This window comes from Balaenoptera ricei, chromosome 19 (assembly GCF_028023285.1).
Source record: "Balaenoptera ricei isolate mBalRic1 chromosome 19, mBalRic1.hap2, whole genome shotgun sequence".
Classification (NCBI taxonomy): Eukaryota; Metazoa; Chordata; class Mammalia; order Artiodactyla; family Balaenopteridae; genus Balaenoptera; species Balaenoptera ricei.
In genome coordinates, this window is record NC_082657.1 from 58,269,331 (window position 1) to 58,287,365 (window position 18,035).

Below are 18,035 nucleotides of genomic sequence, written 5' to 3' on the forward strand. Positions count from 1 at the left end.
AAAGCTTTTAAGTTTCATTAGGTCCCATTTGTTTGTTTTTGTTTCCATTTCTCTAGTGGGTGGGTCAAAAAAGATCTTGCTGTGATTTATGTCAAAGAGTGTTCTTCCTATGTTTTCCTCTAAGAGTTTTATAGTGTCCACTCTTACATTTATGTCTTTAATCCATTTTGAATTTGTTTTTGTGTATGGTGTTAGGAAGTGTTCTAATTTCATTCTTTTACATGTAGCTGCCCAGTTTTCCCAGCACCACTTATTGAAGAGGCTGTCTTTTCTGCATTGTATATCCCTGCCTCCTTTGTCATAGATTAGTTGACCATATGTCGGTATATCTCTGGGCTTTCTATCCTGTTCCATTGATCTATATTTCTGTTTTTGTGCCAGTACCATACTGTCTTGATTACTGTAGCTTTGTAGTATAGTCTGAAGTCAGGGAGCCTGATTCCTCCAGCTCCGTTTTTCTTTCTCAAGATTGCTTTGGCTATTCAGGGTCTTTTGTATTTCCATACAAATTGTGCAATTTTTTGTTCTAGTTCTGTAAAAAATGCCACTGGTAGTTTGATAGGGATTGCATTGAGTCTGTAGATTGCTTTGGGTAGTATAGTCATTTTCACAATGTTGATTCTTCCAGTCCAGGAACATGGTATATCTCTCCATCTGTTTGTATCATCTTTAATTTCTTTCATCAGTGTCTTGTAGATTTCTGCATACAGGTCTTTTGTCTCCTTGCTACGTTTATTCCTAAGTATTTTATTCTTTTTGTTGCAATGGTAAATGGGAGTGTTTCTTTCATTTCTCTTTCATATTTTTCGTCAGTAGTGTGTAGGAATGCAAGAGACTTCTGTGCATTAATTTTGTATCCTGCTACTTTACCAAATTCATTGATCAGCTCTAATAGTTTTCTGGTGCATCTTTAGGATTCTCTATGTGTAGTATCATGTCATCTGCAAACAGTGACAGTTTGTTTTACTTCTTCTTTTCCGATTTGTATTCCTTTTATTTCTTTTTCTTCTCTGATTGCTGTGGATAAAACTTCCAAAGCTATGTTGAATAATAGTGGTGAGAGTGGACAACCTTGTCTTGTTCCTGATCTTAGTGGAAATGGTTTCAGTTTTTCACCATTGAGAACGATGTTGGCTCTGGGGTTGTCATATATGGCCTTTATTATGTTGAGGTAAGTTCCCTCTATGCCTACTTTGTGGGGGGTTTTTATCATAAATCGGTGTTGAATTTTGTCAAAAGCTTTTTCTGTATTTTTTGAGATTATCATATGGTTTTTATCCTTCAAGTTGTTAATATGGTGTATCACATTGATTGATTTCCGTATATTGAACAATCCTTGCATTCCTGGGATAAACCCCACTTGATCTTGGTGTATGATCCTTTTAATGTGCTGTTGGATTCTGTTCGCTAGTATTTTGTTGAGAATTTTTGCATCTATATTCATCAGTGATATTGGTCTGTAATTTTCTTTTTTTTGTAGTATCGTCTGATTTCAGTATCACGGTGATGGTGGCCTTGTAGAATGAGTTTGGGAGTGTTCCTTTCTCTGCAATTTTTTGGAAGAGCTTGAGAAGAATGGGTGTTAGCTCTTCTCTAAAGGTTTGGTAGAATTCACCTATGAAGCTATCTGGTCCTGGACTTTTGTTTATTGGAAGATTTTTAATCAGAGTGTCAATTTCATTGCTTGTAATTGGTCTGTTCATATTTTCTGTTTCTTCCTGGTTCAGTCTTGGAAGTTTATACCTTTCTAAGAATTTGTCCATTTCTTCCAGGTTGTCCATTTTATTGGCATAGAGTTGCTTATAGTAGTCTCTTATAGTGCTTTGTATTTCTGCAGTGTCTGTTGTAGCTTCTTGTTTTTCATTCTAATTTTATTGAGTCCTCTCCCTCTTTTTCTTGATGAGTCTGGCTAAAGTTTTGTCAATTTTGTTTATCTTATCAAAGAACCAGCTTTTAGTTTTATTGATCTTTGCTCTCATTTCCTTAATTTCTATTTCATTTATTTCTGCTCTGATCTTTATGATTTCTTCCTTCTACTAACTTTGGGTTTTGTTTATTCTTCTTTCTCTACTTCCTTTAGATGTAAGGTAAGATTGTTTATTTTAATTTTTATTGTTTCTTGAGGTAGGATTGTATTGCTACAAACTTCCCTCTTAGGACTGCTTTTGCTGCATCCCACAGGTTTTGGATCATTGTGTTTTCGTTGTCTTTTGTCTCCGGGTATTTTTTGATTTCCTCTTTGATTTTTTCGGTGAACTCTTGGTTATTTAGGAACATATCGTTTAGCCTCCATGTGTTTGTGTTTTTTACGTTATTTTTCCTGTAATTTATTTCTAATCACATAGCATTGTGGTCAGAAAAGATGCTTGATATGATTTCAATTTTCCTAAATTTACCGAGGCTTTATTTGTGACCCAAGATGTGATCCATCCTGTAGAATGTTCCATGTGCACTTGCGAAGAAAGTGTAATCTGCTGTTTTTGGATGGAATGTCCTATAAATATCAGTTAAATCTATATGGTCTATTGTGTCATTTAAAGCTTCTGTTTCCTTATTAATTTTCTGTCTGGATGATCTGTCCATTGGTGTAAGTGAGATGTTAAAGTCCCCCACTATTATTGTGTTACTGTTGATTTCCTCTTTTATAGCTGTTAGCATTTGCCTTATGTATTGAGGTGCTCCTATGTTGGGTGCATATATATTTATAATTGTTTTATCTTCTTCTTGGATTGATCCCTTGATCATTATGTAGTGTCCTTCCTTGTCCCTTGTAACATTCTTTATTTTAAAGTCTATTTCATTTGATATGAGTATTTCTACGCCAGCTTTCTTTTGATTTCCATTTGCATGGAATATCATTTTCCATCCCCTCATTTTCAGTCTGTATGTGTCCCTAGGTCTGAAGTGGGTCTTTTGTAGACTGCATATATACAGGTCTTGTTTTTGTATCCATTCAGCCAGTCTGAGTCTTTTGGTTGGAGCATTTAATCCATTTACATTCAAGGTGATTATCAATATATATCTTCCTATTACCATTTTGTTAATTGTTTTGGGTTTGTTTTTGTAGGTCCTTATCTTCTGTTGTGTTTTACAGTTAGAGAAGTTCCTTTAGCATTTGTTGTAGAGCTGGTTTGGTGGTGCTGAATTCTCTTAGCTTCTGCTTGTCTGTAAAGCTTTTGATTTCTCCGTCGAATCTGAATGAGATCCTTGCTGAGTAGAGTAATTTTGGTTGTAGCTTCTTCCCTTTCATCACTTTAAATATATCGTGCCACTCCCTTCTGGCTTGTAGGGTTTCTGCTGAGAAATCAGCTGTTAACCTTATGGGAGTTCCCTTGTATGTTATTTGTCCTTTTTCCCTTGTTGCTTTTAATAATTTTTTTTTTGCCTTTAATTGTTGTCAATTTGATTACTGTGCGTCTCGGCGTGTTTCTCCTTGGGTTTATCCTGCATGGGACTCTCTGCACTTCCTCGACTGGGGGGACTATTTTGTTTCCCATTAGGGAAGTTTTCAACTATAATCTCTTCAAATAGTTTCTCGGGTCCTTTCTCATTCTCTTCTCCTTCTGGGACCCCTATAATGTGAATGTTGGTGCATTTAATGTTGTCCCAGAGGTATCTTAGGCTGTCTTCATTTCTTTTCATTCTTTTTCTTTATTCTATTCTGCAGCAGTGAATTCCACCATTCTGTCTTCCAGGTCACTTATCCATTCTTCTGCCTCAGTTATTCTGCTATTGATTCCTTCTAGTGTAGTTTTCATTTCAGTTAGTGTTCATCTCTGTTTGTTTGTTCTTTAATTCTTCTAGTTGTTTGTTCTTTAATTCTTCTAGGTCTTTGTTAAACATTTCTTGCATCTTCTTGATCTTTGCCTCCATTCTTTTTCTGAAGTCCTGGATCATCTTCACTATCATCATTCCGAATTCTTTTTCTGGAAGGTTGCCTATCTCCACTTCATTTAGTTGTTTTTCTGGGGTTTTATCTTCTTCATCTGGTACGTAGTCCTCTGCCTTTTCATTTTGTCTATCTTTCTGTGAATGTGGTTTTCGTTCCACAGGCTGCAGGATTGTAGTTCTTCTTGCTTCTGCTGTCTGTCCTCTGGTGGATGAGGCTATCTAAGAGGCTTGTGCAAGCTTCCTGATGGGAGGGACTGGTGGTGGGTAGAGCTGGGTGTTGCTCTGTTGGGCAGAGCTCAGTAAAACTTTAATCTGCTTTTCTGCTGATGGGTGGGGCTGAGTTCCCTCCCTGTTGGTTGTTTGGCCTGAGGCGACCCTGCACTGGAGCCTACAGGCTCTTTGGTGGGGCTAATGGTGGACTTCAGGAGGGCTCACGCCAAGGAGTACTTCCCAGAATTTCTGCTGCCAGTGTCCTTGTCCTCACGGTGAGCCACAGCCACCCCCTGCCTCGGCATGAGACCCTGCAACACTAGCAGGTAGATCTTGTTCAGTCTCCTATAGGGTCACTGCTCCTCCTCCTGGGTCCTGATGCGCACACTACTTTGTGTGCCCTCCAACAGTGGAGTCTCTGTTTCCCCCAGTCCTGTCGAAGTCCTGCAATCAAATCCCGCTAGCCTTCAAAGCCTGATTCTCTGGGAATTCCTCCTCCAGTTGCCAGAACCCCAGGTTGGGAAGCCTGACATGGGGCTTAGAACCTTCACTCCAGTGGGTGGACTTCTGTGGTATAATTGTTTTCCAGTTTGTGAGTCACCCACCCAGCGGTTATGGGATTTGATTTTATTGTGATTGTGCCCCTCCTGCTGTCTCATTGCGGCTTCTCCTTTTTCTTTGGATGTGGGGTATCTTTTTTGGTGAGTTCCAGTGTCTTCCTGTCGATGATTGTTCAGCACTTAGTTGTGATTCTGGTGCTCTCAGAAGAGGGAGTGAGCACACATCCTTCTACTCCGCCATCCTGAACCAATCTCATGACTCTTTTTTCACCTTCCCTCTTTTCCTCCTTCTCTCAGTTTCCCTCCACTCCACCTTCCTCTTTCCCTCCTCTGTTTCTCCCTCTCCATTGGTTTGCCCAAATTATATCTTGAAAAATCAAGTAAAGGGAACCAATATTTTCTGAGTGTCTGCTGTGGGGCCAACACTATGGTAACCATATGAGTGTCCTGTGGCTGCTGTAACAACTTACCACATGCTTAGCAATGTAAAACAGCACCATGGATTATCTTACAGTTTTGAAAGTCAGAAGTCTCATTGAGCAAAATCAAGGTGTCAGCAGGGCTGTATTCCTTCTGGAGGTTCCAGGGGAAAATCCTTTTTTTGGTGCCTTTTCCAGCTTCTTGCGGTCTCTTGCATTCCTTGGCTGGTGGCCTCTTTCTCAGCCTTCAAGGCCAGCAATGGCAGGTTGAGTCCTTCTCACATGACATCACTATGACCTGGCTTTCATTGTCACATCTCTTGCTCTAAGTCTTCAGTGGTTTCTTCCATTTGCAAGGATCCTTGTGATTACATGGGGTCCATCTAATCTAGGATAATCACTCTATTTTTAGGTCAGGTGATTTTCAACCTTAATTCCCCTTTTCATGTAGTATGAGATATTCACAGGTCCCAGGGATTAGACTGAGGGCATCTGTTGGGGACCATTATTCTGTCTACCATATAGCCTTTCTTTTTACATTATCTCATTAAAGTCCCCCAGGAACTATATGCATAGGTGGTGTTATGCTCATTTAAAGAAAACACAGCGGCTGTTCAAGTTTAAGTAATTTGCCAAAAGTCAGAGAAATGGCCACATAGCCAGTATTCAGGCTCAGATTAGTTTTGGCTTCTTGTCCCATGCTTTTCCAGTTATATGCAGCTTCCCTTTTAATAATTTGAGGAAAAGATACTGAGTATCATTCAATTAGAAATAAGGTTTAGAATGTTGGTCTCAAACTGTGTATGAAGGCAACAACAGGACCCTTTATCTCCCCAAGAATTACAAAATCATTTCTAAGTGTCGTGCATTAATGGCCAGGAAGGTGGCAGATGTTCTGTGTCCAGAGGCTGTAAAACACCAGGAATATTTCAAGGAGGTCAGACTCAGGGAGCGTGGATGACATGAACTGACACTCACAGTGAACATATCAATATGTGCGTGTGCAGGTGTGTGTGTGTGTCTTTGAAGTGCTTCTTTTCTCACACCGCCTCCCTGTAGGCGGTGTGTCTTTATAAACCCTTCCAAGACTCAGGGTTTTTGGTCCCTGGCAGGATAAAGAATCAATCAGATACATTGCTGTAACATTTTTATATCCTGCAAATCAGAGATAGTAGCCTTTCTTCTCCGCCAGTCTAAGCCCCTCCAAACTGATTCCACTGGACTGACTTTGACAAGAGTAAACCGGAGGTGTTTTGTGGCAAGGATAAAGTAACTGTCCATCTACCCTAATAGCAAAAAGCGAGTGAGTCAGTGAAAGGAAAACAACAAGGGGCCAGGAGACACTAGCGAGTTCATTTGGAAAATACCATTTTGAAGCTGACTTAAGAGAGGATGAGATCTGAGCTTGTTCACAGCCTGCTGAGATAATTATTTGTGGCAGTAACTTTCTCTGTTTTTATTTATGGCCGCTTCGAATACAGTTGTGTTAAGCTTTACTTCAGTTCTTCTGTTTCTCTGTGGCCTCTGGAACAGTCTATGATGCTGTGGTATAGAAAACCCTCTGCCCTTATGCCTTCCAGGTTTAGTGCATAGTCAGCCAAGTGTAACAAACAACCCCAGATCTCAGGGACCGCAGGCTGCACATGGAGTTTCCTTGCTGGGCATCTCTCCCAGGTGCTTGTCCTCTAAGCAGTGACTGATTTCTCTGATCGTTCTGTTGGATGACTCCACCACCTTGGAAGTCCTCCTATTCTGTTTTCCTAGATGGGTAAAAGAGGGCACTTCAGGGCCCAGGACTAGTGGTGAAAATCCTTCCACCCTCCTTTTGGTGTCAGTGCTTAGTCACATGACCAAAAATACTGCAATAGAGACAGGAGCACATAGCTGTGGGTACTATTATGAGAAGTAACTAGAGACTCATAACAAGGAGAGTTCTTTGCTTGAAAAGCTTATTTCCAAAGTCTAAAGCAGGGGTTGCAAACTCAAATGCCTAGAGGGCCAGACAAGGGTGTAACTAAGTTGAGTGACGGGGAGCAGTAACGTAGGGAGTCGTGCAGGCAAGGATAGCTCAGAGAGGTGTGCTCGACAGAACGTGATAATTTAACTTTTATGACAGACTGCTCTGGCTGAACCAGCCACATCTGCTGGCCCGATCCATCCCTTATGCTGCCAGTTGGCAACCTGCAGTCTGGGGCAGAAAAAAATCATTTTTCTGGAAGCAAACTCCAAAGTTGGCTATGCTCTTGAATCAGCACCTCAGCACCTGTGAGGATAAACAAACACTCTTTCTTCTTAAAAGAGAAGGCTCTGAACAGCAGCACGGAAATGGAAGCTAAAAAGAGAAGCAGGTATGAAGAGTGTGTTGTCAGAATTTGCCATCTGTACATAAGCTTAGGGCAGGGGCTCGTACATAGAGGACAGAGCCCTGATCTGTCATTTTATTCTCTTTTTTAAAAAAATATTTATTTATTTATTTGGCTGCGCTGGGTCCTAGTTGCGGCACGCAGGATCTTTGTTGCGGCACGTGGGGTCTTTGTTGCGGCATGCGAGATCCTTAACTGTGGCATGCAGGCTCCAGTTCCCTGACCAGGGATCAAACCCAGGCCCCCTGCACTGGGAGCGTGGAACCTCAACCACTGGACCACCAGGGAAGTCCCTGAGCTGTCATTTTAAAGGATGCTCAGTGTCCTGCAAGAGCAGCCCAACTCAGTCCACAATAGGCCCTGATGTTCTTACTGTGCAGCTGACCCCAAGGTGCAAATTCTCTCCTTATCTTTTATCTGATTCAGATCCCTCCTGTTTCCCTCTGATACTTCTGAGCACAGTCTATCCATTGAACAATTTTATAGTAGAAACAAAAGTAATATTTTGATGATATTTGTCAGTGTCTACCCTGGGAATATGAGTGAATCCTGTATATTAATTTAAACATAATACATAGAAATAATAATAATAATAGTAAAAATAATAATAGCAAACATTTATTGAGCAATTATTATGTGTCCAACACCGTGCAAGGCTCTTTACAATAGTTTACTCACTTAATCCTCATGACAACCTATAAGACTCTATCTGAGGAAACTGAGATACAGAGGGTTACCGCTAGTAAATGGCAGCTGGTAAACTGGGATTCATACAGAACCACTGTGGCTCTGTCCTGTGCTTATAGTCTGTCTGAATGTGAATCTGCCTTCATAAGCAGGCTGATTGTAATTTTCACGTAATAGAAATCCTTTGGTGATCATAAAACTTGATCATCGCTGAGCTTTCAAAGGGGTATTGGTTGCCTATTGTTTATGAAGTGCACACTAATGCATAAATGAACAAAAGAACCACATAGGAAGACCGTTACTGCCATGGCATTAAAGATGCATTTGGAATGTCACTCATAGCCTATATTCTGGAAATGTTAAAGAGAGTGCGGGGAAAAGCATGTCCAGGTATCATATGTATAAGAGTGACATGTGATGATATTGGAGAAGGGGCTGCCTAATTCTGGAGTCATGTCTGAGTGCTCATCTTAGACCAGTGAGGGATGCCTCGGCATATCCCACCACCAAACTCAGTGCTATTGAAGTTGAAGCCATGGTGAGCTCATAGCTGAAGACTATTTGAAATCCGCTACAAAAATCAAGGGGTAACAGCAGTAACTCGAACGCTCTACCACTAGTGCTCAGCGAGACATTCAGCTTCTGGGGAGCCCTAAGTTAGTCTGGATTCTTTTTTTTTTTTTTTTAATTTTTTTTTAATTTATTACTTATTTATTATTTTTATTTTTGGCTGTGTTGGGTCTTCGTTTCTGTGCGAGGGCTTTCTCCAGTTGCGGCGAGTGGGGGCCACTGTTCATCGCGGTGCGCGGGCCTCTCACTATCGCGGCCTCTCTTGTTGCGGAGCACAGGCTCCAGACGCTCAGGCTCAGTAGTTGTGGCTCACGGGCCCAGTTGCTCCGTGGCATGTGGGATCTTCCCAGACCAGGGCTCGAACCCGTGTCCCCTGCATTGGCAGGCAGACTCTCAACCACTGCGCCACCAGGGAAGCCCTGGATTCTTTTTTTTTTTTTTTTTTTTCAAGTTTTTTTGTTTGTTTGTTTGTTTTTTAAAGGAATTCCTTTATTTTTATTATTTATTTATTTATTTTTGGCTGTGTTGGGTCTTCGTTTCTGTGTGAGGGCTTTCTCTAGTTGCGGCGAGTGGGGGCCACTCTTCATCGCGGTGCGCGGGTCTCTCACTATCGCGGCCTCTCTTGTTGCGGAGCACAGGCTCCAGACGCGCAGGCTCAGTAATTGTGGCTCACGGGCCTAGTTGCTCCGCGGCATGTGAAGCCCCCCTGGATTCTTTTTTAAACGCAGTTTTGTCGTTTCAGAGATCTGTTGCATGAAATCCAGAGAGGCATAAATTCACGTGAAAGCAAAGTGTGTGTTGGTTAAAGAGACCACTCTATATTCCTCTCCATTTATCCAGCTAATTCTGACCCATCTTTGAGATCAAAGCAGAAATGCCCCTTCAGTGGGTTTGCTTTCCTTGATTCCTCTAGGTGAAGTTCGACTCCCGACTCCCAGCTTTTACATGCTCCTGAAGAGAGCCGTGATTTCCTTTCAAGTTAAATTTTAATTTTAGTTAATCAATTAATTAAATTATGATTTGTTAATGCCTCTCACCTTTTATAGTCCATAATAAGTTAACACTCTTGACTGCTTATCCTGTGCAGCACTATTCTAATTGCTTTATATGTATCATTCCATTGAACCCACATGGCCACTCTCAATGCACATCTTGTTTTCCATATTTCTCTACATGAGAAAACTGAGACCAGAGTGGCTGGGGGAAAAAATGCCAAATAGCACAGTCAGTAAAGGGCAGAGCCAAGAATGAACGAAGTCAAACAACCCTGGAATTCATGCTTTTAATGATTGTCTTTTAGGGCTTCTCCATAAGCTCCAGGACACCACCTAGCAAAGTGCTCACTGAATCCCAGGAGTTTAATAAATGTTTGGGAATAAGTGAATGAATGGACACAGGGAGGAGAGAGTGAATGAATTATTTGACTAGTTCTTACCTCGCTAAGTCACACTTGCCCAGGAGAGTGCTGTGTGTTCATATTACAAAGGCTTTAACCTGAATTTTGCCTGGTGGATGAAGTGACCCAAGAATTTGCAAAAAAAAAAAAAAAAAAACTTTGAGCCTTTGAGAGTTCTCCCACCACTCTCACCCTCCCTGAGCATCTGCGGTTGGAAACGGTTTATTTTTCCTTTATGATTCCAGAGGAATCCTAAGTAGAACCTGCCAAGAGGCCAGGACAGAGACTAAGCCACAGAGAGATAAGCACCAGGAATTCCACTCACCTGTACTCTCAGTCAGTCCTGGATTCTTAGCTCAGGATCCCTGGAGAAATGTCATTTGCCTTAGTTCCTCGGGAATGACTGGTTTACTGGTCTGGGATTTGAGGGAAGAATTAGCTGATTATAAGATTAACATATAATTGTAGGCATAAGGTGCCTGGAGGCGACCCTTGACCACTTGATGTTTAACTGAATTAACGTTGGCCAGTTATAGATTTTCTGCTTGCATAATTGCCAGCAAATGATTCTGAGTCCTGAATCTGCATTTTCTGTGTGCACCACTTGGGATGTCAGCGTTATGATTGCCTTAGACGTGATCTACCCAGAGCCTGCTCTCAAGGCAAGGGAAAGTTTTACACACAGAAGTGCTCAGATATGCGACTATAGCATCCTTCCCCCCTTTGATTTTAGAAGCATGATGTCGGTCAGGGTGATGACTCTCCTATTTCAGTTCCTCTGATGTTTCTCAGGCCGGCCACATGGTGAACCTTGGGAGATTGATTCTTGCTCTTGTTCCTTGGGTTCAGTGCATTTCAGAGGGCTGGTATTTAGAGAGAAGCCCTGGTTCCACAGCTTCCAACCTTTTGTACACTCCTTTGAGATCACCGGTGGGGATGATAATGAGTTTTCTTCAACAGCCTGTGTGCAGTGGTTAACAGTTTGCATTCTGGTATGGCTGAGTCACTTTGCTGTGCACCTGAAACTATCACAACATTAATCAGCTAGACTCAAATACAAAATAAAAAGTTAAAAAAAAAAAAAAGAGTTTGTATTCTGGTATCAAAGTGTAGTTTCCCAATAAGCAGACACTGAGTCAAAGACTTGAGTGCAGATAGTTTTATTTGGAGGGTGATGTCAGAAAAATACCAACAGGGGATGGGTAAATGAGCCAAAGAAGAGAAGGCAGCCAATGGACGGTGAGTTATCAAGCCAGATACCACCGTGGACAACTGTTGCTTAAGTCCAGGTGGGAGACAGAACACTTGCCTCTGCATTATCTCACCTGAGGGCTGGGGTATTCACACAGCAGTTTTCATCAGTTATGGTGATGGTCTTGGGGGTGTGAATTTACAAACACTGCCTGCTGGCGCCATACTCAGATAAAGCAGCCTCCCACAGGTTTCAGAGAAATGTCCCAGGCAAAAAAATACAAAGTCCTGCCTGAAGGGTATAGGCGGAGCTCTGTCAAAATCAGAGAACACTTAAACCTGGATTCAGATCCTGGCTCCACCCATCCTAACTGTGTGATTCGGGGCAAGATTGTTAGCCTCTCTAGAATGTCAGGCCCCTTGTCAGTAAAACGTGTCTTATAACATGCTAAGTACATCACAGCGCTGTTGTGGAGATTGAAGGAGATAATGCATACAAAAAACTTAGGACAGTGCTTGCCATAGCAAGGCTGAAAAATATTAGCAATCATTGTATTGTAAGTATTATGGAGCGTCTTCTCTGTGCCAGTATATGTGGTAGGTGCTCGGTATAAAAAATGGGGAAAAAGAGGTAATCTCTAACTTCACACTGCTTATAGTCTTTGCCTACTAAGCCTATGACTATTTCTTACCTTACTTCATTACCCCTTGTCCAAGAGTGTTTTCACATAACTTTTATGTTCCAAAACATATAAATTAAATTTTTGACTTCTGGATGAAGTGCCCCAAGGATTTGCAAAGACAAAGCTGAGCCTTCAGAAGCAATTGTAAAATTTAAATTTCCTAGTAACCAAACATACTAAAGTCAAAAGAAAGGGGCAAAATTTATTTTAATAGTGAATCTATTTAGTCCAATCTGTAAAATAGCATTTCAACCTGTAATCCTATAAAAATTATTAATTATATATTTTACTTTATTTTTCTTTTCAGTATTTAGTCTTCAAAATCCAACACGTATTTTTCTACTGACAGTTTCAGCCCAGCTACATTTCAAGTGCTCAGTAGTCACCTGTGGCTCATGACCACCATATTGGACTGTGAAGGTCTACGGGGCCCTGGATTCTTGTTAGAAGTAACTTCCAATGGAATAGTTCCGTTTTCCTCCTCTTTGTCGATGACAGTGTTCCTTTGCATCTATGAAAGTGAAGTTGGTTTTAGCTCAGGCATCATATGAAATTGACAGTTTCTGTAATGAAATTTCACACGTGGAAACCATGGTGAGATTCTTAGCAGGTGTAAAAATCTGAGGAAGTTATTTCTTTAACGACAACTTAATGGAAACTGCAGCAGCTGTTCCCATTTGCGTGTTTTCCAAATCTCATTGCCAAAACGAACGGTTGGCAGCCACAGGAGAGGTATCAACTTACCTCTTCATTTGGGAAATGAAATTAAAACCTCAGCTCGTTTCTAAAAGTCACAGATTTGGTAAAAGTTAGCAGGGCAAACGTATAAGCCGCTGTTAAAATATTGATGGCTTTGTTTTTCTCAGGTGCTGCTGCTAACATCTGCAGAAGATTTGGACTGCACTCCTGGATTTCAGCAGAAATTGTTCCATATCAATCAGCCAGCTGAATTCATCGAGGACCAGGCGATTCTAAACTGTAAGCAGTGTCACTTGACGATGCTTTTGGCCTATTCACCGATGTATAAGAATGTGACTCAGGATATGGTATTCCCTAAACTAAGTATTTTCTGATCATTTTTCTTATGTCACTGCTTGACCCAGGGTGGAAGGTCTTGAATTAGGGCTTTGTCAGCTTAGAGGTGAATAGAGTGGTGTGTGTCTCTTTTAAGTATTTTATCACCGATAAGCATTTCCTGACTGCTCCCAGGAAAGGGGACCACCAAGCCTCCAATGTATGAAATCCATTTCCTCTGGGCAGATCCTGAGAACAGACCATTGCCATCCTATGTATTGCTGTTCTACCTCACACAGAGCATTGAATCAAAATAATGGTGACAGCAGGATGTTAACTTCTGGGAATTTTTAGGCATAGGAATTTAAACTCTTATTCTTAATGCTAATAAGATAGTTTTCTGAAGGATTTGAAACCTCGACTGGCTATTCTAAACTCAAATCCCCCCAAACCCAATTAATTTCCTCAAAATATGCTCTGCTCAGATCTGTGGTTATAATCTCTTCCTATTTTTAATGCCAGTGTTATATTGTTTTATCTTTATGAGGGTATGGAGTGCATTGTTAAATGCATAACAAGCTTAGTTTTAGCACGATGCATTTAAAATTGATGGTAGACAAATAAGCTTTTAATTGTAGGCTCTTGAGCAGCATTCTTTAACATTTGGGAATGAAGGATATAAAAACAATGGTTTAATTTGGTCAGATGCTCTATGGTCCCTTTAGGGAAGATAACTGTACATTTGCCCTTATGGTCCCAGGTTTGCCTTTCAGGATAAACACATTCCTTCATTCCCGTGCTATGTGGCTGGCATGTTTAAAGAAAAGGGGGAAAAGAAAACTCAGCCTGTTCGATTGGATTGTTCTGTGAGGCTGGAGCACATTTTAAGAGTTGAAAGGAACACAATAATGAAGATACAATGTTGAGCATCAAGGGAGCCCTCCAAGGTGAAGCCCATGCACATCTTGATGCAATTACGCCTATGAAGTCATTTCAATAATTAGAGTCTATAATGACAAGGTGCAGGACTGGCACAATAAGTGAATTCCAGTATGTGATTTCATGTTAATTTGATCCCTGAGTGTGACTCCTGGGTCAGGCCATCACGAACTCTCATTTGTCTTTTGATTCTTCTGTTTATCAGAATCACTATATTTTAAAGGGAACTTGGTTTAAGATACCGTTTTTCTGGCTCTCATCTCCTCTCGTCTGCATCATCTCCTCTCTTCTCTTCTCCTTCTCTCTTTCTTTTCTCTTTTTCTCCAAGCAATTCCCAAATGGCATCTATATTAACATGTGTGGAAATGTGAAGCCACCCTGAGTATGGAAATTATTAATAGAGTTGGTATGCAAAGCAGGCCCATAAATGTGATTACTTCTGTAATCTTCACTACACCAAACAGCTTTTAATTCACCTCTGAGAAGCTGGAAACAATCATACTTTGGGGGACCTTTTTCATTTAAACTAGACCATCCTGTACATTCTAATATCACAGTTTTGTGTGTGTCTGTGTAGTTTGTTTTTTTTTTTTTTAATCCCCTAAGTAATTTAGTGGGTCATGGTTATTGATTCTGTGTAAGCTAGTAAATGCTAAATGGAGCTGGGTTGATTATCAATGACAGCACGTTCAGGAAAAGTCAGTGATATAGGGATTGAGGATATTTAAAAATTTATATGTGAATTTGTATGTGAATTGTTGGATCAGCAAAATCTGATTAGCCCCCTTCTCAGTGAAACTGTGGGTCCATGTATATTACTAGGGGAAAAAATACAAAGAGCAGATTTGGTTTGATACGTTTCAGTTCATCTCAAAGCAGTGAACATAGGTTGTCGTGAGTATAACCCTGAGAATAAGGTTAATTGTGCCTAAATGAAGAAGAAAGTTTTCACAGACTTGAGAATGTCTATTGAATACTGTTTGGGAAATCTGGATTTCCAGAAGCAGTAGCAATGTATTTTGCTCTATTCCACGTGGAAGAGCAAATAAAAAGCACAAAATTTTGAATGGACTTTTCCCCCTAACCAACTAACATTTTAAGTCTCCCTCCCTCCCTCCCCTCTCATTCTCAGTTTCTTTCATGCATTTCTTTATGGTCCAGCACAAGACCTTTCTATCTCTGAAAAATGTGATTAGCCAAGAAACCAATGAGTGGTGTGACCTCTCAGAATGAAGGCCATATTGTCGCAAGGCTAACATCTGGATGAAAACTGGAAAGAATCAAGCAGAACCAGAATGTTTAAAAATACTTAGATATTTGAGGCCACAACCAAGATCCAGAAAATGGTTAGGAATAGTTCAGTGATGTGTAAATATAAGCTGATGATCTAGGTAATAACAGAGGCTAAAAGAAACCAGGTTAGTAACATTACCTTGGACTCCTCCTATGGCAGTTACACTTTCCATTTTTCCTTTATCTTTGCAATATTTAAGAGATTTGGCTTCCAATCATTGTGAATTTTTGTCTTGCAGAAAGTGTAAGGTACAGCATAATCAATCAATTTATGTCTATACTTTTCACCATTTTATAAACTTGTCTGAAAATGTTGTCTCTGCCCTACAGACATAGTATATCTGCTCATACCCCAGACTTATATTCAACCAATTCTGTGTTAGCTTTTAGCACACGTTACAGGGAATGTTTATTCTGTCCATGGCTTCCTGCTCTTTTTGTTCAGACGGTAATATTTCCTTTTATCCTTTTTCATCTTTCCCCTCAATTCTCAATGACTTATCTTTTTCTGCTTTAACTGTTACTAATGGTCACCTCCACTCCTTTTATTTCCCTAATATTTTATTCACTGTTCACTCTGATACATCTTTCCCTCAGTTGTTCTAAAGCCTTTTATTTTCTTCACATCCAAATAACTCTTTATTCTACTCTCCTTTCCACTAACTAGACTTGCTTTCGTCTTTAAAGGGCCATTTTCAACAAGCTTCTAGGATCAAAACATGGCATCCCACTATTTCTTCTAATGTAACCAGGGGAGCTTTATCATTGTAGCTTTCACAGCATGATGCAAAACCCCCAACTCAAGATAACTTGGACAAAAGTTTCCTGGCTTCATCTCAGTCTTAAAAGGTGAGCTAGGAGGATGTGTTTATTGTCATTTTCAATGAGAAGTACAAGAAGAAAGGGGAAGACAGTTTAGAAGGCAGAAACTCAGAGAGGAGATATCCACTCAAGGCCTTTGGACTCCAGGAGGAATTTGTGAGGGGTTTGTTGGAGGAGGTCCCTAGAGGTTTCCAACACCCCGAATTCTCTTAAATTGGTTGATGGGGTTGCTTCTCCTGCAACGTGAAAGTCATGCAGTTCTGGTAGCCGCTATCTTGATACCACAATATTTGGATAGTGACCCTGTTTACAGCCTCCCAGCTGACACCCAGGCTCCAGAAGAATATCTGGCCTGGAAAACTGACCAGCCACCCATCTGATATGGAAAAAGACCAAGTGATAAGCCCCTGACTATCTTGTGTCCTGAAAAATTATAGAACAGAATACTCTGCCCTGCCATATCAGCTCAGACAGACCTTCCTGGCATTATGGAGGGATCTGTGATCATCTTGTTCACTGAGGGAAACCATACTCATGATCCTCCAGCCTCTGTAGGGAGAGATGTCTCCAACTTCCAGTGTCCAGAAAGGACATCTTATTGGCCACCCAGCCACTATCAGGTCAGTGCTTTTCATCCCCCTTGTTCATCCTTCATGGATCACTCCTCTTGGACTATACACACACAAACACAGATACACAGAGGGAAATTGCCGCACCTGAGTTCACCTAAAATACAACCTGTGTAATTACACTTTTAATAAAGAAGGCTCATTGGTCAAAATAGGCTTGTTATGAAACAACCCCAGTGACCTAACACTATAAGAGTTGATTTCTCATTCAGGTCATGTGGATGGAGGTTGCCTGCTTTCCTGGGTAGCTCTCCTCCAAGTAGCTGCCCTCCACGCAGGAACTCGAGGACCCAAGCTACTTCCAACTTGGTCCTGCCATCTTGGGCCTTTGAGTCACTCTTAAGTCACCGAGCTGGAGAATAGGGGGGTGAGAAAAAGGGTGGGGAAGGCACCACAGATGTTTAACCACTTGCGCTCAAAAGGGACATGTATCATTTCTGCTTACACTCTTAGCCAGACCTAGTCACATAGCCAAGCTAACTGCAAAAGAAGCTGAGCAATGTAGAGGAACACGAGTATTGGTGTAAGTTCACCATCTCTACACAGATCCTAACAAAGCAAAGTAACCCCAGTCAAAAAGAGACTCCCAAAAGAGACAGAACCGGACCACAAAGGAGGCAACTGTCTCTGAGTAACTTGGGCCTACATGGGGATAAGGACGAAGTTGGTCACTCAAGCAGGACAGCAAGGTCATGTACCTGTGACTACATCCTGCTTTTCTTGTCAGGGGATGCTTCCCACTGAGTAGAATCAGCTTCTTCCCTGCACCCTCTTGCAACACCCAGGGAGGGACCTTTTGATAATTCTACTAAGGATGGGCTCTAGTTGTACCCGCCCGATGATTATAGTATTGAGGTTAAGGTCATATAGTTTAAAACTCACATTGACTAGAGGTCAAACATATGACACAGTCACGTTAGCTACGTGACCAAGAGTGAGTTACCTGAATCCTGTAAGTTTGAATTACCTCATCTCTCTAAGAAGGATAATTACAGTCTTTATTTCTAGAGTTGATGCAGTAATTGATGGAAAAATGCTTAGAACATAGTTATGAATAAAGGGAAGCTGTTATTATTATTACTATCATTATTGCTATTGCTGTTATTATTGCCATTGTTGTTGTTATTGTTACTATTATTCAGAGGTCTTAGATAGGTTTGGTATCCTTATAATGGCCATCTAAACCTGACTTTTTAGAAGACAAATCATGGACATTAAAATCTGAAGAGATTAAAAAAAAAAATCTGAATCAGTGATTCTAAGATTTGAACTTCATGGACCAGTAGAATTTTTTAAAAATCTTGGATTGATAAGAGTGTACTTTTAAACATTTTTCTAAGTCTGAATATGAAAAAAGAAAAAAAAAGC

At 40.8% G+C, this 18,035-nt stretch overlaps 1 protein-coding gene across 1 annotated transcript in view; it reads left to right on the forward strand.

Annotated features, from left to right (window-relative positions):
- Nucleotides 1–18,035, forward strand: part of CDH13 (cadherin 13) — a 1,051,470-nt gene that overhangs the window by 208,833 nt on the left and 824,602 nt on the right. Inside the window, exon 2 of the mRNA XM_059904794.1 lies at nucleotides 12,837–12,948. Within this exon, the coding sequence (XP_059760777.1) occupies nucleotides 12,837–12,948 (112 nt within the window). The remainder of the gene's footprint in view (nucleotides 1–12,836; nucleotides 12,949–18,035) is intronic.